Source organism: Bombus vosnesenskii, unplaced genomic scaffold (assembly GCF_011952255.1).
Source record: "Bombus vosnesenskii isolate JDL3184/JDL3185 unplaced genomic scaffold, Bvos_JDL3184-5_v1.1 scf7180000013263, whole genome shotgun sequence".
In the NCBI taxonomy this organism is placed as follows: Eukaryota; Metazoa; Arthropoda; class Insecta; order Hymenoptera; family Apidae; genus Bombus; species Bombus vosnesenskii.
This window is the reverse complement of record NW_022882923.1, coordinates 7073497-7095160: the sequence shown is the minus strand read 5'-3', so window position 1 is coordinate 7095160 and position 21664 is coordinate 7073497. Positions and strand designations below refer to the sequence as shown.

Below are 21664 nucleotides of genomic sequence, written 5' to 3'. Positions count from 1 at the left end.
CAATTTATGTTTTTTATTCGTATTATTGTATTGTCAAGGAGAATCCTTTGAGAAATCCAAAGAGAATTTCCTCGTCTTTAGTCCTGGTACTTTATTTCCTTCGATAAAATATCCATAATTATAACTTGAATACTTTTATAAGATTTTTCTAAAGCGAACATGACGTAATGATAATATTAATAAAGTTCTCGTTTATCGTTTCGTATTTAGCTAGCGAATCGTTCAAGTTAGTTAATGTTAGTTCAAATTAGACGATTTCTCCGATACCTAAATATCAAGTGCATTTTACGTCTATAGCCTGGCAAGTTCTTCAATCTCTGCAAAAGGGGAATAACGCGTCGAACGATTACAGATTATTTGCTTCTCAATGTTGTTTACAATTTCAAGATCTTTTCACCCTTACATGACTACCTCGTGACTCACGACTGCATTTACGTGACGGTACACACGAGGCAAAAAATTGGGACGCGCGACAAAGAGCAGACAACAATTCATGACCCAATTTTCGCCGATGTTGCGGCGACGATACCGTGTAAATCACAGGATCTACCTTCGTAAAAAAGGTGCAGCCGCGTATCTCTGAATACGTGCTTGATTGTGGAGGTATCTCTGTCAGTCACAATAACCCCGAATGTTCCCGACAAGGGACGGAGGAAACATTTAACCGATTTAACGGGAGTGCTTCCGTCGTCCAACTCACTATACGAGAACTGACATCATACTATCATCTTGGTCGTTGATCGGCTGCTGTCAGACTGGAACGTCACTTGAGTCATGATTCAGGAATTTCGTTAATATCTCAACTAACGGTCATACCCTTAGAACAACGTTTTCTTTATAATCGTAAAATTCTTACTGCCGTTACTTCGAGGAGCTTCAGCTTTTCTTTCCTCGTTAAAACGTTAAAAACTATTTTAAAGAAGTTTTATTGTATTTCTAGAGAGCATGATTGCACTTAATTTCTCCCATTCACGATATAACATCGCGGAGAAAAGGAAGTTACAAAATGAAACTCTATGACATAACCGTGTTAGAAACTTTAATACGTTGTCTACGGTCTTTTGTGAAATAAGTCCATTCGTTGTGATATAATTAATAGCTCCTTTCTGTACCCTCTAATATCACGATGATAAAAGCACGCTCTCAAAGGAGACGTGTTTAATCACTAGGGAATTTCATCGAAAACGTGCTTTTAAATGAAATTATTTAATCACATCTTTCTTCGTGGCAGCGATCGAGGTAGAAAGCTTACAAATGTTGAACAACGTTTAAACGCAAAAAGGATATCAAATTTTGGTGAATGCTCGTGAGCCAGTGATAGCGAGGAAGTAAGTGCTTCTTGAGCGAATGTATCCGGTACTTGAACTATTATAACGGTAACGATACCATCTTGATCATCCTGCTATCAGAGCTTGAAAGTATAAAATGTATTTCACAATTGAATAATCTATTGTCTATAGCTTGTGATATATTTTACATGTTTCGTAAATTAATTTAAAGATTCTAAATAAATTAACGAAAATATTTGTAACATTTAGATATATCTATTAACGGAGAAAATTTGTTATTGAATCTTTTATCATCATTCCTCTTTCGTTAATTTCTTTAAGAAAATTAATCAAATTTTTCATTGTTGTTTCTCTGTTTAAATAAATATTTACTACGTATTCGTTATTACAACCTTTTCTATAGAGATTCGTTTAACTTTTTTTACCAAACTCTTTATTATCATTTTTCTGTTTAAATAAATATTCATTAAGCACTTATGTATTTATTATAATAACCTTCTTAACCACCAAAGATTCTTTTAATTCGATTACACAATTTGTGAATACATTATACAGTATTTATAAAGCTAGAGAGAGTTCTGTATATATTGGCCCAAAGCAAATTCCGAATTAAAATACATTTTGTCTGCTGCCTATTTCTCGCATATTGTTTAACCATATTTTTGTAAGGCACGCAATGTTCACACAAGGTTAACTGCTAATGCGAGATTAAAAAGATGTATTCGTGGATATGAGTTGTTCAAGAAAACATATTCTAACTGTACATGAAATTTTCCTATACACTTCAATGTAAAATATCTTTTCAATGATTGTATATTGCAATATATTATAATTTTTCTTCTCTCGTTCGATTTATGAAACTTTTAACAATTTCTAATGCTTCCTATTACTCATAAACTACTGAATTTTTAAATCGAGTAGTATTTTGATTTCCAATATATTAAAACTCTCCTACTTCCACGATTTATTCTCGGTATAAAAGTTTTAACAATTTTTAAAAACAGAACGGCCAAGTGCGTCGTCGGATACTTGTAGTAGATATCAGACAATTTGCATTCAATGAAGAAATGTAGTGCTGTCATAAATCTCTTCGAACGCAGACGAGTAAAAGAATAACAGCTTTTGTGCACCATGTAAACCAATAATCTTACATTTACCGAGGTTAAATATCTTGGTTCCATTTTCTATTTATAGAGTGTTGTTAGTAGTACGTAATCGGGCTCACGTGGATATGAAGGAACATGCCTTTTAAATCTCATTGAAAGGCATGACTCGAGAATCAGCTTTTTCAGTAAATCGGCCACGTTCGTACACACATTGAATATAATACCGTCGTCATGGCTTGACTTGGCCGAACGAAGTCGAGGCGAAATCATCGTAAAAACCTGTAATATCGAGGCAGTCAGCACCTGATGATCTCACGCTTACGACGCGAGACATGATGTCATTTGTCGTCTCTAATGTACTGCGATTATGCAAGAGGTGCTCATGCATGATACCACCGCTGGAAACACGCGCTGGTAGGGGATTTGATTCTGAAAGCGAAACTACGTTTGAATTAATTTGATAGACACTTGCTTAGTTGTTATCGTTTAACGCACCTTCTCGTTCATCGTCTGCATAATTTCGCTTAAAGACGTAAATTGTTTACTTTCGTAAACAGCTAAAAACTTTCCTTCTTGTCGTTGCGTAGTTTTTTCCGCGACTTTGTAGCGACTTCGGAGAATAAACTTAGCTATGTTTAGAAAAATACACAGGTAGAAATGTTGATAATGGGTTAATTAAATAAGGAAAATATGTGGCTTTTGTTATCTTTATTTATCGTTATGTTAAATAGGAATTATATACGGTATTAGGTATACTAAAGTGAAACCTCTTTCTCTCTCTCTCTCTCTCTCTCTCTATACATATATATATACTGTAATTATTTTTAGCAAAACATTTCATGAACTTTCGGAAATAATTTTTTACCATATTGGATCTGTTACGAAATACATACACTCTAGTGAATTACCGAGATTTTTGTATTTTCAAGTGCTTTGATCATATCGTCAATTAAATTTGAAAGCGGTAGCTAAATTACATAAATAAATGTATTAATATTTATATTTTTGAGTACTATTATCGTTTCTTATGCACTTAATTATAAATGGAAATTTATGCGCATACATTTTGAGGCATAACTGAACAAGCAAAAATTTTTATTAATTTATATCGATTATCGATATAATTTAACGAATATTTAATAAATATAATTCTGGTCACACAATTTATTTCGCGGATATACCTAAAATACCTTAGGTATCTATACAGCTTCTCTTTACAGGTTTCTCCTATTCTTCTAGAAAAAACAATATTGCGAGTTTTGCAACTCGCCAGCTTTTCAGAATAAATATTAGCAAACGAAAAATTTGCGCAGCGATACTGAAATATGAACAAAGGTATACCAATTGTTGTATTATCACTCCTCGTGATTAGACGCTAAAAATAGCTGAAAGTTTAACATTTAACGTAACGATCTCACCTTGGATTTAATCTACCTATACGAATTAAGTATTTATCATAAAACCCGCATGTCGTATTCAAATTATATTTCGCGTATACGTTCGTTCCCAATGTTTGCACGTATTCCGTCGAAACATACCGGGTAATATTCATTGATAAACGACGACACCGCGAGTTGAGATCATCGTGAAAGATATTGTTTAGCGAGAGGGTTGGACGTATCCGTGGGAAGTTCTTCCCTGTAAAACTCACGGGAACCTTGTCTTAAGAGGATTCTCAGCTACACTGATAAATTTAATTAAAGCCACGAAGAAAAGGGGGAGCCTTCTTCGGTTTGGATTGTCGGCGAAAAAAAGACGCGAAAATGATGCAGTTTGTACGCGAAACGAGCATGTTTTGCGGTCGTGATTCGAACGATACCTTGGTGTTATTTTTAACCATTATGCCCAGCATCGTGGCGTGTAGTAGGTTGAGGTCTCGGTTAAGTGTATGTCGGTCCTGTTCTCTGTCAAAAGTTCGAGGAACGATTTGATTAACGAAAACATATTTCACGGATCCTGATATAAATAAAACGCTCAAAGAGTATGGAGAATGGGTAACTCATATATTCGTGCCGCCTTTTCCCAACAATATTCCAACTTTTATTGCGTAGCTGTAACATGTACAACTCGCTTTGACGATTTCATTTCGAAGTATTTTTTTATTAGTTGCGAGCGTGTAATGCATTTTTAAGCGAGGTATTTTTAAATTGGATTTGTATTGTACGTAGATATATTTTATCGTGGAAACTTACAATTGCCTTCAATATAATTTTGTGTTTGCCCGATAGTACCAAGATTACGATTAATCATTATTATATGTGTGTATATATAAATGCACAAGTTTTTAAATATATCGAAATATTCATGTCTGAATTGTTTTTTCTAAATAGAACGAATATTATTTTTATTTGGTTTTGTGTTGATACATTTTCTATTGATACATTTTTGATAGCAAATATGGATATCATACTATCAAACAAGGTCTATGAATTTTTAATGCTTGATAGGAACTATTATAGGAAATATACTATAATTTGTAATCGTTAGTGTTAGTGCTTTTTACTAAATAGATTTAGCTGCTATTCGAACAAAGTGTCTGTTAATTAAGGCACGATTGCTCTTGGATCAAGATAAGCAAGTAAATTAGAATACTTTGTGACATTGGCGATACTTCGTTCCCACGGAAGGTATAAAAAAACACGGTATTTTAGTAATGATACCTTGATTACACGCATACCGGCTCAATAGGATGCTCTTTAATGCCCACTTCTTCCTCCTACGTTTATACTTGCGACTTCGTACTACTATTATCAGTGTCGCCGACATTTCATCGTTACTACTACTACTATCACCATTAGTGATTATATTACTACCAGTGGCAACGGCTAATTATTTATTTCATGAAATAATTATCAGAGGGAATACTCAGTTCGCCGAAATAATATGGTCGTAATATATAGAATAATTAATTGCCTTTTAATATTTACAACTTTAATGGTTACTCAATCATCGAGTGCAATTTGTGTATCGCCATATAAATAATACGTTATTGAGTTTTATTAAATATGTTTGAGAATTTATAGAGTAACTTATAAATATGATACTTATTTTTATAAAATGGATTCTGTATCGCGCATTAAGGTTCTTTAATTTTCTATTAATTTTTAAAATAAAACTATTATAAGTTGACTCTTCTGTGGCACAAAATTACAGCAAAATAATTTTTTAAATCCACATCGTTAATGTTAATAATGTTAAACACGATTATTGTAAGTGTCTCGTCCTCGCAAATATAGTAGAGGCAAACGCAGAAAGTAAATGGAAGTGGCAATGCTCTACATACAATTGTATTTAAGAAATAATAAAAGTACGACAGATTATGAACGCGCCTTCAAACAACACCTATGTACCGCTATAATAGCTTTTGAATTTGTTCACACGTCTTAATATAAATTTCAAATATAGACATAGTCGTGCTAAAACTGATTTCTCTGCTACAAATTTCTAATACTACAAATAATCAACTGTTATAATACTTCTTGAGCGATTCTTACATGACATATTCGATTTAAGCACATAAATAAACGACAGTGAAACACTTCGGTAAATGTGAAATCTTATGAATTCCAAAAGAGTGGAACACGTCAGGCATAAAATTACCACCGGTTGCAACTATATCCATCAACAAACAATTCGGTATTTCCGTCGATTTCATCATTCCGATTTTATTATAGACATAGACACTTCACGTTTCACGGGATAATAGGTATTGTCGAGGACAACAGGTCCCTTCTACATTAATGCATTGATTCGAACACGAGTGTGCAGTAAGCTCGTGAGAACACGCTTCGAAGTTTATGTTATTTCTATTTCTTCTTTCTCGCATTCTTGTCCTTGCCGACTTTTGCATGCTCCGTTTCTTCCGTTCCTTATTATCCTGACGCTATCATCTGTTACTTCTTTACGCAGTCGATGAACCCGTCCTCCTTTTTCCATTGTCGTATCCTTAATTACCGTCCTTCGTGCTGGTTTCTGCACAGCTTAATTTTCCCGGGCTCCATCGACGTGGACTAAAATCTCTCTCGTCGTTGGGTCGTCGTTCCCCGTTGATAGAAACGAGAGTAGCCGGTGGATCCCTTCCTGTTGTCGACTCGAAAAAGCGAGACTCTGTTACTTTCACGATTTTTGTATCGTCGGGTTTCTAGTTTAGCTGCTGGTAAGGTATTTCGTTATTGGAAAGCAGAGAAAGAGATTTATTTTTCAGCGGGATAAAAAATTGGTACGTTTACGTGCATTGTCTGCGACTTGGACTGAAAGTAGAACGATGAAACAAATGGATCGATTAGTACTAGAAATACACGTGTACCATGATCTAAATTTCTTTTTCTATGAGATTCGTTTCCTATTATTTGCACGTTAACAAGCGCAGAAGTTTGATCCAATGTTCGATCTTCGATTTGCCTTGTTCGAGATTGTGTTTTCAACGATTCAACGTTTTTGCTAAATACTCTCGAAATTGATAGACGTTGAAGCTAGTACCGCTAATATAGAGAGATATACTTGTGACAATTGGAGAGTTTCCTACAATTAATTATGGTGTAACGCGTATAAACGGATAAAAATGATTCTGTAGCAAGCTATCATATTAATAATATCTCGGTATATAATTGATAAATTCACAGTAAAAGAGTTAAGAGAATGCTGTTTATATAACACAATAACTAGACTGTGGCGGATGTTTACGCAGATTCATGATTTTACGAATATTTTTATATATTTAAATCTCACACAACCTCATGGACATTCGCAGTTTAGTAAACACGACTTAGATTTATGGAAAATTCGAAAGTACAAACGTGCGCAGAATGGATACAACCCGTAAAAATATATAAAATATTCAGAATAGATTATACTCGTTATGACATTTAATAGATAATTTAAACACATAGAATTTTCAATAACTGTATAATTTATATAATGTTATATATGCTCATATACGTTGAACGGTAAAGTCACGCGTATAAGTAATTGTCTAATTACCAGAGACGGTGCGTCAATTGAGATTATGGAGCAGGTTGTATTCTAAGCTAATCCGTTTGTAATATTCGGAGACATCCGCGCATACTTTAGCATCTAATCTGTTAATAATGTATACATATGTACTGACTTAAATGTCTAAAGAAACCCAGTGGCTAATAATAGATGATGAAGTCAGGGTCGCGAATATGCAATATGAACCGGCTCTGTGATTATTCGGCGTCAACCTGTATTTCCGGTTGTCTGGTCGCAATGTGAACCCGAAGCGGTCATTCGTACGCACTCTGTGTCTATAGGAGTGCGTTTGGTGCATGGCATAGCTATAGTTAGCTTGGTACGTAGCCAGAAATTGCAGGAAGACGCATAGCTATTACACTTGCTATCATTATACACTTCGAAACGTCGAAGTCTAACAGTGCAAGAATCTTGATTATGTTAACGTAAATGCGTAAATCACTGTGCAATATTATTAAACTGTTTATATTTATGTCACTGTTATTACAACGGTGCTTAGCGCGATCTCTCTATATGCTATTATCGTTTCTCAGCCGTTCAATTTCATAGTTAAGCAGATAACATAAGCTATAACTTATAACTTTAAGTTTTTACCATAACACGCTTCCCTAATATTAAAAAAAAAAAGAGAAAAATTAAGTTTCTCGCAATAACAAATTCAAAGGTTCATCTTACGAAAGATAACAATAAACCGGCTTATATCGCCGTAATTCTCGATTATTTATTTAATTCATTATAACGAGTTCGATTAATTCGAGTTATGTCAATAATTCTTCGCAAAATTTTTTTATTCTGCGTCATATATGTATTCGTATAAGCGCGACAGAAATAAAAAGTCAGACATTAATACCTCCGTGTCTGTAACTTTGTTCGAAACTAAAGCATTGAAACTCTCCCGCGTATAGAAACTTCTCCATGAGTTGTTATTTAAAAAAACCAGTTCTCAACAAACTTATCAATACTCTCTAGCTATTAGCTTTTGTTAAAATTTCTATCAGTATAAGTAACTGTTTTGTATAAAAGTAACACCGTATTCTATAAATTAGTTTTGCTTTTAACCTTCGATATTGGTGTATAAGAGTAACATAAATTGTACCGAACTTGATAATGTAGCTTAAACGACGCTATCCGTTTTCAATGCGTAGTGTTCTTTCGTCTTCCCTTAAAGGATTGTAGAAGCCCTTAAAGCGTCCCAAGCCAGACAATGACCGAGGCTATCTACTCACCTGGGTGTAAGTCATTAGTTGCCATAGCTTTCTTACCAGCTACTTCCTGTGCCTTAACACGCAAAAGTTGACATAGGTTTGGTCAATTTTGTTCCGTATACATACTTATATAGATATCCTAAATCGTGCATAACAATACGGTAAAAATTGCTATAATTTTTGTAGATAGAGTACAGATGTAAGAAGAAATTAAAACAGATAATGCTTTTAATTAAACAGTAGAAATATTTATTTAAGTAAAATACGTGTCTATACAATAGGATCAATTGTATTAATCCTTCGTAGTACTCTTAGTTTAATTTTTTTCATATCGTAGATCCTAAAAAATTTTGAAAAAATTCAGTTATTTTATTATTGATATCTTGACTTCTTTATCTAATAGGTTTTCAAGTTAATAGTTACAAGCTATTTATTATAATAATCGAAATTTGAGTGACGATATTCATATATTGTTGTTATAGTACACAGAATAAACAGAAGAATCGAGATAGAAAGAGGTAGAAAGATAAGATAGTATCATACAACAGAAGGTATATGAGCAATTGAATTTTATGTGAAATAGTTAGCTTTCAAGTTAATTTACGGAGCACCTTGTTTATCATTGTCTGAGATTCTTTAGAGAAATATGTCTTAATTAACTTTTTAAACCAACTGGCTGGAAAATTCATTAAATATTGATTTCAAATATGACTTCTATCCTTGTTGCTTCCAGAAATTTTTTGTATACATATATGTTAAATAATATGTTGTATTTGACGTCTTCTTTTCACTGTTATTTTCAAAGCAAGCTATGTGGACAATGCACTTCTTCTTGTGCAAACGAAGGTATCCAATCAACGTGGACCTTTTAAGGAAAACTATGTCGAGTCAGTTGCATACACCTGTAAATAGAAACCAACCCTTGTAGTCGTGATAGTTGATTTAAAAAAGGAAAGTAAACTGACAACCGGTATTGTGTATTTCAAGATTAAAAGAAAGTCTTTTTAATATTCATCAGATATTAAATCGTTATTTGTAGCATTTGTAATACTTACATATCATGAATATGAATAATATAAAATGCGTTCAATAACAATTACTCTCTGATGTTATGCTCGGATTTAAATACAGATAATTCTAGTCCTTTATATCGCTGTGATCGATTAAATTGCATTACATAGATACCTGTATCAGTCACATGTTCAAAGCTAATTTATATGAGATGAGATCTCGATACAGATGAAATTACGGTATTCTCTCATTACAAGTGAAATATACTTTTATACAATCTTCCTGAGCATAAAAGTTTTAATAGTCTTTCTTGTAAATATTTAAACCATATGGCTATAATATTTATCATGAATCTATTCTACTCGGGTAGAATTTAATCATCTTCAACGTGAGTCGCAACCCCTAAGGTACTACAAAGTGTTTTCTAGGAGTCATAAAGTATTCCTTCGTGGGTTGCCGCTGTTATCTACATTTACATTTATTTTATACATCTTATAACAGGATGACATTTCATATCAGATATTATCCTAATTATATCTCGAATATTTATACAAATTTATATTTTTATGGACGCAATTAAAGAAATAGAGCGTCAATAGAAATTCGTTTTATCTATTAAAAATTGTAATGGATACTATGAATATTTTATGTATCTTTCTACATTGTATGCATCCTGTGCGGTTTTGCATGTTTAAATTTCGCATAGATGCATAAAAATCCGCACTTTCATCATTAAATTACGATAAATTTTAATATCTACTCACTGCGGTATGTCTACGTTGCAATATTTAATTAATACTTTTAATACTGTTTTTTGGAAAACTAAAGAATACCATTTAAACTTATATTCTATTAAAAATATCTTTTTGTGTAAATTTGAGGGGATTATTTGACAATTGTAAAACGGGGTCACACACGACTTGGAAATGGTTGGGAAAACGTTGAACTACATTAATAATTTACCGACACGTTTGGATAACGAGCGCCAATTTAAGAATTACGCGAGTCTACGATGAACGTTTCCACGGCAAAGCAAAGAGTAATGAGTGCAGTGACCGGCGTTCGTCTCGGACCTTCGTCGTTGTACCATGGAAGATGCAGCATACCTTGAAAAAAAAAAAAAGAAATGGGATGGGGCAGGTAGTTTAAGACAGTGAAAGAAGACGGGAGAGACAGACATAGAAGGGACTATCCACGTGTCGGAGTAACGGTTCGCTGAATTATTTAAAGCATGACGGAGGACTTTGCAAGCGCAGGAGGTTCTTTACACCCGACTTGCATACAAGATACCGGTTGATTTAAGTACACTGTAGATCTGTCACGAGATATGAGTACATATGCATATCGAGAAATTACATGCATTCGTAATGCAATTTAAATGTCCTCGAATATTTGACCACTTTGCATACAGGCCCGAATTACCAAGTTTATGAACAAATTCCAAGATATTCGGGCTTAAAGATTAACTTAAATCAAGGCGTTTCTCCATATTCGACGCATTAAAATATAAATATTTTATTCTTTTGATGGAATTTTGTATTTTGTTTTGATAGTGCGAATCTTTTTTTTAGAAAATCTGAGACAATTTTAGATCATAAAAAATCAATGAATAAAAATATAGAACGTGTAAATACCAAAATGAAGATAATAATGTACAAACACTTTATACATACGTTGCTTATGTGTTACGTATTATTGAGTAAGAAATTGAGTGTTATAGATATTTTAAATAATACTTTAATTGAAATTTGTAGAATATATTCGAGTAAGATAAACAGTATAATGTCTTATTATAAATTTCTTTTAACATTATCAATACAGTCTTTTTTTAATGTTAACTTAAATTAATTCGACGTTAAATTTGTAACATTTAAATCGTTTATATAATTCTATTGATTAATTTCGGCCGTTGATTCTGAACTTATAAGTAACAACGGTAGCTATGTCTCTGCGTTCGTAAATTAAAGACTGTCTGAAAATTTACTCGTCACATTTATTTAAATGCATGAAGAAATACGCTGGAGACAGCTGAATCTGAAAAAAATCCTTGTCTCGCGTTCCCTTGAACTGCAACAATATCCCTAGCCAGACGTATTTATTCTGCCGGTTGGTGCGTAGGCCGAAGAAGAAGCGATATATTGCAACTTATAAAACCAGTTGCAAGTCGTGAGTCGTGAACGAGGCGCGCTCGTCCCCGACGAAGAATCAAATGGGCCAAGCATGACGATGGGAAGAGAGAGGAAGATTGAACGAAAAATAGGGTGAAGGCGAACGCAGTAAAAAGAGGGAAAAGGAGACAGTTGTCGTATCTCGTTCGCGCAGACAGCACGGCGCGGACACCCCACGTTCTACATTAATTACTTATCCGCAATATGATTCGGGATAAACGGCGTAATATGGCGCACCTACTTTGTCAGCCTCTTACTAATTACGATAAGTTGAAACGCGTATGGATTTAATAGATTAATAGCGACTATATGGTATTTGCTATTACTATATTTCCTTCCTTTTTTCTATGAATCAAATTTCATCACTTTAGAAGTAATTTTCCTAAACTTAGTGAAATATTTGATCAATGTATTTTGTAGAAGGTTACCCATTTTTAATTAGTAGACCGCCGATGTTTATGAAAACTCCAGTATCTAATATAATAGTATGTAATATTTTTATGAATATAATTAAAAAAAAAGGGATGCAAATAAAAATTTGTTTCGTTTACTGTATAAGTATTGAAACGAATATTTTACTTTAAATATTTTATATAGTTTCGCATGAGCGGTGGCTACTAAAAGTATTTGCATGTACTACATACTTTCATCTTTTAATAAAACGACTTTTTATCAGGTTTTACATTCCATTCTCTTATTCGTTCTAATATGGCTACGTTGGATTATTCCGTTAGCAGTTGTATCCGATGATACTTAACCATTAGGAATGCTTTTTTGCGCAACTGTGAGAAAGAGTTTGTAGGTTATTCTATAATTTATAAAAAAGCAGGTTGCGTCTTGTAAAAGATTTGAGGACGCTATTTCACCTATTTCAGTTATATATGAAAAATGATATCTAGTTGGCCAATTATCTGTTCAGCGATACGTTAAGAGATCTGTGACAAGTGTCCACTTACATTCATGTACTTTTTGCTCGGTTGAGCATATCTGATTGGTGTAGGACAAAACAACCGCAAAGAAGAACGTGACGAATGATTAAACACGCGCGTAATACTTGACCGCGAAAGAAAGTATCCAAACAATCCAAGCAGAGTTACGTTATTAATTATTCAGTAGTCGGCGTGTTCGTACTCCAACGTATTCCTTGCTATTTTACTCACGATGCAGTTTTTTATTACTACAACGTTTTCTTCTTTTGGTATTTCAGAGCGACCCTAGTACGGCATTTCTTCGTGCGGCTCGCGCAGGGCAGCTGGAAAAGGTTTTGGAGTACTTGGAATCGGGAGTGGACATTAATGCTTCAAATGCTGTAAGCACAGTTTCCCCTTATTATTTTACGTGATTCTCTGATTTATGAAAATCGCCAAATACCGATAAAATATTGCCAATACCGCGGTCCCCGGATTTTTCATTTTTTTTTACCTCAGTTTCAACCGAAGAAAAGACTTTTAATCCATAGAAAGTATCACGGATGAAATATTATCGCTCCATGACAATACTGTCGTCATTTGTAAACTTAGCAAACGATAACTTTTCTGTTTCTTATTTAACATTGAATAATAATAAAACATTTGCGAAAATAATAAAAAACAAAGCATTTATGTACAATAATAAAACATTTCTTTGACTCTATTGATATTTAGTAAATGAAAAAATATATTTATATCGGTGTGCATTCATGATAACGTAAACGTAATTGATCTCCTTTAACGATAGCTTTTACGGATTAATATTTTATGAAAATATTTAGCATATAGCATATTTTCCTGAAATTCAAAACGAAACTTTTAACTCTAGAAGCATATAATTTGGTGGAAAGGAGGATTTTTATTGTTGGAAGATAGATTTAATCTAGAGAACTTAATGGGCTGAAAATGTACGAGGATCTATTAATTACAGAATGGCTTAAACGCTTTACATCTGGCAGCTAAAGATGGACATTTGGAAATTGTCCGAGAACTTCTTAACCGTGGAGCAGTGGTCGATGCTGCTACCAAAAAGGGAAATACGGCATTACATATCGCTTCTCTTGGTAAGTAGAACCATTACCATTCTTATCATTTACGTATTTTTTAAGGCCGAAGGAGTTATTGCAAAAGGAATATATGTTTCCAGTTATTTAACACTTTCACTATTGGTTTCTTTAATGTAACACTAGTTTTCCAGTATAACTTTATAGCATAAATTTAATTGCTTAGTATTCAGCGCATATTCTATCTTCGACTATTACTTATGGCAAATATATAGTCTGTTTCTATATGTAGATAGTAAAATAAGTCCAATTTTTAAAATTTGTATGTTACCTGATGGCTAAAACAGGTTTACTGCAATATGACATAATTGAAAAAGAGAAAAACCGGTTAAGTTCAAAGATATAAGCCTTTCGAAAGCACGTCGAAGAATTCAAAGATATCATTCGTTCGTATAATTATAATAATATTATAATAATCAACATATTTAAGATGGTATAATTTTTTTTACTAAACATACATATTCATTACCAAAATCAATAAGGCAATTTTGTTGTAAAGTAAGATCGGCTAACAGCACGATATTTTATTTTGCAAATAAAATTGCTACAAAAAGCGAAAATTGTGACTTATCAATGATCATTAATATTAGTACAAATATTCTAAAATTGGTAAATACGTATTTTTCTCTTTTCTAGTTACAAAGTGTTCCAAGCTTTTCTTTTTTGTAAAAAGTAGTGTATTCAACATAATATACGTGGGATGAGCATTCCGAGTTGAAATTAATATCTCTTTACATAGCTGGACAGGAGGAGGTGGTACAATTGCTGGTACAACGAGGTGCTTCTGTGAATGCACAATCGCAAAATGGGTTCACACCACTGTATATGGCCGCACAGGAAAATCATGATTCTGTAGTCAAGTTCCTTCTGAGTAAAGGTGCCAATCAAACATTGGCTACTGAGGTACGTAAACAAGCTTGATTTCGTTAATTAAACATTTAATGAATTGAGATTTGCTTCTATTACTAGACTGTAGATCTTTATGCATTTATGAAAAATTCAAATATACAAAAATGAAGGGAATGTGCAAGAAAAAGTATTTCCATTTGTTTTACATATTTTTCACGTTTTTCTTTTCCTTACAATATTTGCCATACTTTACAATATTTCTTTTCCTTCTATTTTTTAACCAACCACTTTCATCTCCTTTGCTATTTTTCTCGGATAGCTTTACATATTCGCATAATTCAGTTGCACTGTAGGATTATCCTTTAACGTCTCAACTATTTTCTTCTTCGGATATGACTTCCCATTATATTATTACAATAAAACATAAATTTGTATTTTAATTCTGCTGATACGCCACAGTATCACAATATATTCTAATATATTATATATGTACATATTTAAGAAATTTTGTATCGTATTTAATGGAATGTAAAAATTATGTAGTAGTTAGTACGTATAAGATGAATCTAATATACTTTTTGTGTTCGTAGGATGGCTTCACCCCATTAGCAGTAGCGATGCAACAGGGTCACGATAAGGTAGTAGCAGTTCTGCTGGAAAATGACACTCGTGGTAAAGTTCGATTGCCTGCCCTCCACATTGCTGCCAAGAAAGACGATTGCAAAGCAGCTGCCCTACTTTTACAAGTATGTTGCAATAGTTTGTCGTTCAAGCCCTATATCCCTATATATATATATATTCAATCTGATGTGATCGGTATGCGAAAAGAAATCGATTCAATGTCCATAAATTTATAATTCTTTATTTTTATTTCAGAACGATCACAATCCCGACGTAACATCGAAGAGCGGTTTTACACCGCTTCACATTGCTGCTCATTATGGTAACGATCGAATTGCCTCCTTGCTTTACGACAGAGGAGCAAACGTAAATTTTGCGGCGAAGGTGAGGAATTTCTAAGTAACTTGGACTGTAATTTTGTATACGATAAATGTAGACCGGATTACATAGTACGGCTTTGATGAGTAATTTGCGGATATGGCCACGTGATTGAGGATTGTGCGAAAGATATCAAATATTTATGTTAGAGTATCAATTACGAGTGAGATATGATTGTAAAAATATATATGGTATTTGCGATAATGGGTTCACGTATGGTAATTTAGCTGCACGTGATAGAAATATATGTGATATTGTTAACGGTGCGATATGGTTGAAAATATAAAAAAGTCGTTGTAGAAACGTGACAACGTTTTGCGAAAGTAATAGATGTAAATAAGGAAATATATGTACATATGCTTGTTTACCTATTTATAACTACGTCGTCCACTTGTCTAGTTCACTGTGTGTTTTGAATAATCGCTAAGTATATATAACTATCTTTCTATCTTGCAGCATAATATTACGCCGATGCACGTTGCAGCAAAATGGGGAAAAATAAAAATGGTGAATCTTCTGATGAGCAAGGGAGCAAATATCGAAGCGAAAACAAGAGATGGCCTTACGCCGCTTCACTGCGCCGCACGATCTGGTCATCACGAAGTTGTTGACATTTTAATCGAGAAAGGGGCACCAATTGGTTCAAAGACGAAGGTAAGCGTTTTCTTGAAGAGTACTTTTGGTACAAGGTAAGGGGTTTTCTGACTGAATTAGTTGCATCTTGTTTTCTGTTGACAGAATGGTCTTGCGCCGTTGCACATGGCTTCTCAAGGAGACCATGTTGACGCTGCGAGGATATTATTGTATCATCGAGCACCCGTGGATGAAGTGACGGTAGATTACTTGACGGCGCTACACGTGGCAGCTCATTGCGGACACGTACGAGTGGCTAAGCTTCTACTCGATAGAAATGCTGATCCAAACGCACGAGCTCTAAACGGCTTTACTCCACTCCATATTGCTTGCAAGAAGAACAGACTGAAGGTCGTTGAGCTCCTCTTAAAGCACAAAGCTAGCATCGAAGCCACTACAGAGGTATTATTTCCATTTGCATATCAGTTCAATAGTTTAACTTCTTTAGTTTAATACCTTACATCATAGGTATACATCATAGTTACTATAGTATCAATTATATTTGCCTCTAATTAGAAACGGAAATTATTAGAGACAATCGATACGTTATACCGATATGATAATAAAAGAAGATTATTATTATGATTTTTTTAGTAATAATAGATTCATTTTATTGCTTAGTCTGGATTGACGCCTCTACATGTAGCAAGCTTCATGGGGTGCATGAATATAGTGATTTATTTACTGCAACACGCAGCTAGTCCCGATATACCGACAGTAAGAGGCGAAACGCCTTTGCATTTAGCTGCCAGAGCGAATCAGACTGATATTATCAGGATACTTCTTAGAAATGGTGCCCAAGTTGACGCCAGAGCAAGGGTAAAGAAAAAGAATTCAGTATTAGTAAATTTTAATTTCAATATTCATGTTACAGTGACAAAAATATTAATTTTACGTCAATTTTCTTATTCCATTTTATAATTGTTTTCTTATTTGAATATTAGAAATTTGTAAATACTTAGTAAATTTAATTGCGTCATAGTAGATTTGAAAGATATAAATATTGCAGGAAGAACAAACTCCGCTTCATGTTGCTTCTCGATTGGGCAATGTTGATATCGTGATGTTATTACTTCAACACGGTGCCGATGTAGATGCTACTACAAAAGATTTATATACACCACTTCATATTGCTGCTAAAGAAGGTCAAGAAGAGGTAAAATTTTAAATATATGTATATCATATTTAATTATTTATCAATAATTATAACTAAGTTTAATTTATATACTTATTAGTTATATACTTATTATTCTATGACAGGTTGCATCCGTTTTGTTAGAAAACAGTGCATCGCTTACCGCGACGACCAAAAAGGGATTCACTCCTTTACATTTGGCAGCTAAGTATGGTAACATGAATGTAGCGAGATTATTGTTGCAGAAGAATGCACCAGTTGATGCTCAAGGAAAGGTTAGAACAGTTATAAAAGTTATTACCTCTATTGCCATCTATTTATTTCTTTAAATAAAATATCGTTATCAATGTTAAATATGATTTTTATGTCAAACACTAATTTCTTTGTTTAATCGTAGAATGGAGTGACTCCACTTCATGTGGCATCTCACTATGATCACCAAAATGTAGCATTACTTCTACTTGATAAGGGCGCATCACCTCACGCTATGGCCAAAAATGGCCATACACCATTACATATTGCTGCACGTAAGAATCAGGTAAATAACTTAAAAGATACGAGTAAATTAAATATTGTAATATATCTTTTATAATAATGTAAACATAATTTTTGGGCTTGATGTAGATGGATATTGCAACTACTTTATTGGAATACGGAGCAAAAGCAAATGCAGAATCAAAAGCAGGATTTACGCCGCTACATTTGAGTGCACAAGAAGGCCACACCGATATGTCAACGCTGCTTATTGAGCACAAAGCAGATACAAATCACAAGGCAAAGGTAGTATAAATTTCGACAATTTATTATATTTATGACATCTGATTTCGTTGTTTAATAATTATTTCTCTCTCTAGAATGGTCTCACGCCGCTTCACTTGTGCGCACAAGAAGACAAAGTTAATGTTGCCTCTATTCTCGTTAAAAATGGTGCTCAAATTGATGCTAAAACAAAGGTATGATATATTATGGAAATTGCAATATTTTGTTTTGTTTAAAAATATTATTAATTAAATATGTGTATTACAAAAAAATAAGAAATATAAAAAACAAATTTTAGTACACACATTAGGTATAATTTGAGAAATGAATTCAATTTATACGTTTATATGAACTTTATTCCTTATTTCAATGTATATTGCCTTAAAGCTATATTCACGTATTTTGGTATATAATTTTATTTATGTTTGATCCACATTTAACAATTTTTTGCTTTAGAATAACGAAATATAATAATCTGAAAATTCTCATTATTGAAATTTTTTAAAAATGTTTTTTGATTAAGAAAGATATTCGTTTGTGGTACAGGCTGGTTATACTCCGCTACACGTGGCAGCTCATTTTGGTCAAGCAGCGATGGTACGATTCCTTTTACGATCTGGAGCAGTTGTTGACAGTAGCACGAATGCTGGATATACTCCATTGCATCAAGCTGCCCAACAGGGTCATACGTTAGTGATTAATTTACTGCTGGAGGGTAAAGCAAAACCGAACACTACTACTAATGTATGTCAAGTTCATGAAAAACTTGTTTTCGTATTTTATTTAATTGTTCTAATTATATAACGTTCTGTCTCCTACAGAATGGACAAACAGCTTTAGATATTGCACAAAAACTTGGTTACATTAGCGTCATCGAGACACTGAAGGTAGTTACAGAAACCGTCATTACAACGACTCATACAGTTACTATTGAAGAAAAATACAGAGTACAAGCTCCTGAATCAATGCAAGAGACGTTTATGAGCGATAGCGAAGACGAAGGGGGTAAGTGTTTGTGTTTAATATTTCCTATTCTATAATATCTCAGATACTGTTCTAATGATAAATATATTTTGTATAGTTTTGCAAAATTTATCAAATATCTAAATACGAGCACAAAAAATATTGAAGTAACATTAACTAACAAACTACATCTTTAAATTGGCTAAATCAGCATATTTTTGTATTATATAACAATAAGATAAATTTTAATCTATCATTCTAATTTGTTTGTTTCCAATTCGATCTGCTATCATTTCCTAGAATATTATTTTACTAGAATATCGCATAGTAATTGATAATACAATAATCAGTAGGTATTTGCTAATATGTTTGTAATATATGTAGGTCTGCTTCTGTAATCATGCTTTTTTATAGATGTGACAGCTTATATAGTGCGGTTTATATATAGCAAAATATTACATACATCCTTGTTTTAGTAATTATTGCACAACATATGTGCAAATTTATTGCATGGAACTATGCTTTTAAGCATTAAGTATTTACTTAAAATAATAGATATATAATTAATTAAACTGTTTTTATTAGGGAAAGATTATAATAATCTGTATTATATTATTTCACAAATCTGAAATTTTAGTTCAGATTAACATAAAGTGATTTATAATAATATACAAGAATAAGTTTCTTCTACTATTATATTTTTTTATACAATACGTTTGGTATATAACAATAACAAATTTTGTGATATAACTTTATCATGAACTTGTATACATATTTCGATAGCATTTTATGGTAGATCTGTTCTTCCATATATATTATACTGGCTGTAAACTGCAGTTCATCATACATAATTAAAAAATAACTTGCACTAGGAGATATAAAATGTTAAAAAGATACACACACGCAGAGGACGTATTGAAATAGCACTTTTCGTTTTCGTTTAGTTACATTACAACGATAGTTTACTCTAGAAATGCATGTAATTATTTAATGCATGAAAGTATACAAATGTATGAACTTTAGCATGTACACTATGAATCCTACAATAATTTTCCTTAATACAAATTAGCAAGATTCTATTTAGAGAGGAATCACAAATATACAACCATTTTAGATTAGTAAAGACATTGATAACCATATTACATATGTATTAGACATTTATAGATTGGATGATAAATATGTACCATTTATGATGAATTTTCTTTAATAGAAAAGAAAGAAATGTTTATAAGAAGTTATAATTATTGACTTTATATTTCTGAAATAAAGTCAGAAAGCTATATGGAAATATTATTTGCTTTTTCTGTTGCGTTTATGTTACATTCAGTTTCGCAAGAGCATGTATTTAGCATATGTTCACTGGGTTGTTGCTATCTTTGAAGAAAATATTTAACTTCCCTAAATAGAAGCGTAGTCTTTAGTCGTATAAATAAAGGTTAGTAATTAACTAAATACCTGTCGAGTATTTGTTATGGAATCTCATAGATCGTAAATATTTTCAATTCTAGTAAAATTTTCACGTTAGTGTCGTATTTGCCTTACACAGGTAATACTATTTTTATTAGAATCCACGAGTACCAATTTGGAATCTATTCTACGATAAAAGATTATTGTTCGGAAATAGTAGTATCATCATACATAGTCTATTATCGGCTAAATTATATTAAACAAAGCTATAGTTATCTGTGTAAGATTTAATATACATAGTAAGTAGTTAACAGCAACGTGCTTTAGACTAAATTCTCTTCCTTTTTAACAATTTATGTAAACTTAATCATAACAAACAATAGATATAACAGGTTTGCTTGTTTGCTTAATTAAAATTTACAATTACATATCTCTTTTACACTAATAAACATGAAGTACAAATATAGAATAAAAATAGCTATTCGCTATTCTCTATCAAATTCTAATTAGAAATTATATCAAATTAATTTCAATCGTATTATTTCTTATTTAATATTCAATTAAATTTTTATTTTACTACGTATAAAGAGAGTAGTAAAAACAATTTATATGCATTTTTTTTTAAATAGCTGAAACGTTGAACGTTGAATGTCTTATCAAGTACGTGAGTTAATAAAAGTTTTTGAAGTCGAAGCAAACGAACAAACTACGCTCGCGGTAGGTCTATCTTCTGCTACGTAAAGTCAGCTATTTAACAACCCAGTGATAGCGAAATTTAGAAACAGTGTTTATGGTGCGAAATTAGCGTTTTGATAAAAAATGACCTTACTCGACGGCGTACAATGTAGGTGGTGATGAAATCGGCATGGCAGCCATGAATGTGTACGGGCAGCCTCCACACGCGCAACACGTGTACCTTCCTTCTTACTACCGGGGCCAAATGACCTATACCTGTAAGTTGTCTGTACTCTGTTTCTGTCACTCTTTCACATATCACACGTGCGCGCAACATACTGTATTTATACATACATATATACATACATACATATATTAGCACATGGGTACGTAAATTAATCTCGCGTAGTACGCGCGCATTGGATCATTCATATTCTGTCG

The 21664-nt window shown here is 32.9% G+C and overlaps 1 protein-coding gene across 33 annotated transcripts in view; it reads left to right on the top strand.

Annotated features, from left to right (window-relative positions):
* The window catches only part of LOC117230732 (ankyrin-3-like), an 88934-nt gene that overhangs the window by 16207 nt on the left and 51063 nt on the right, over nt 1–21664 (top strand). For 32 of the 33 annotated variants that reach the window (XR_004492853.1, XR_004492834.1, XR_004492869.1 and 29 more), the window contains 16 exons: nt 12979–13080; nt 13671–13803; nt 14543–14706; nt 15243–15398; nt 15529–15657; nt 16108–16305; nt 16390–16686; nt 16906–17103; nt 17294–17440; nt 17545–17694; nt 17817–17957; nt 18044–18199; nt 18274–18372; nt 18725–18922; nt 19000–19183; nt 21397–21501. Coding sequence is in view for 9 of the 33 variants with exons in the window: in XM_033488626.1 (XP_033344517.1) it covers nt 12979–13080; nt 13671–13803; nt 14543–14706; nt 15243–15398; nt 15529–15657; nt 16108–16305; nt 16390–16686; nt 16906–17103; nt 17294–17440; nt 17545–17694; nt 17817–17957; nt 18044–18199; nt 18274–18372; nt 18725–18922; nt 19000–19183; nt 21397–21501 (2557 nt within the window). In the remaining 24 variants the exon portion in view is untranslated. The remainder of the gene's footprint in view (nt 1–12978; nt 13081–13670; nt 13804–14542; nt 14707–15242; nt 15399–15528; nt 15658–16107; nt 16306–16389; nt 16687–16905; nt 17104–17293; nt 17441–17544; nt 17695–17816; nt 17958–18043; nt 18200–18273; nt 18373–18724; nt 18923–18999; nt 19184–21396; nt 21502–21664) is intronic. The other variant, XR_004492849.1, reaches the window with a different exon arrangement.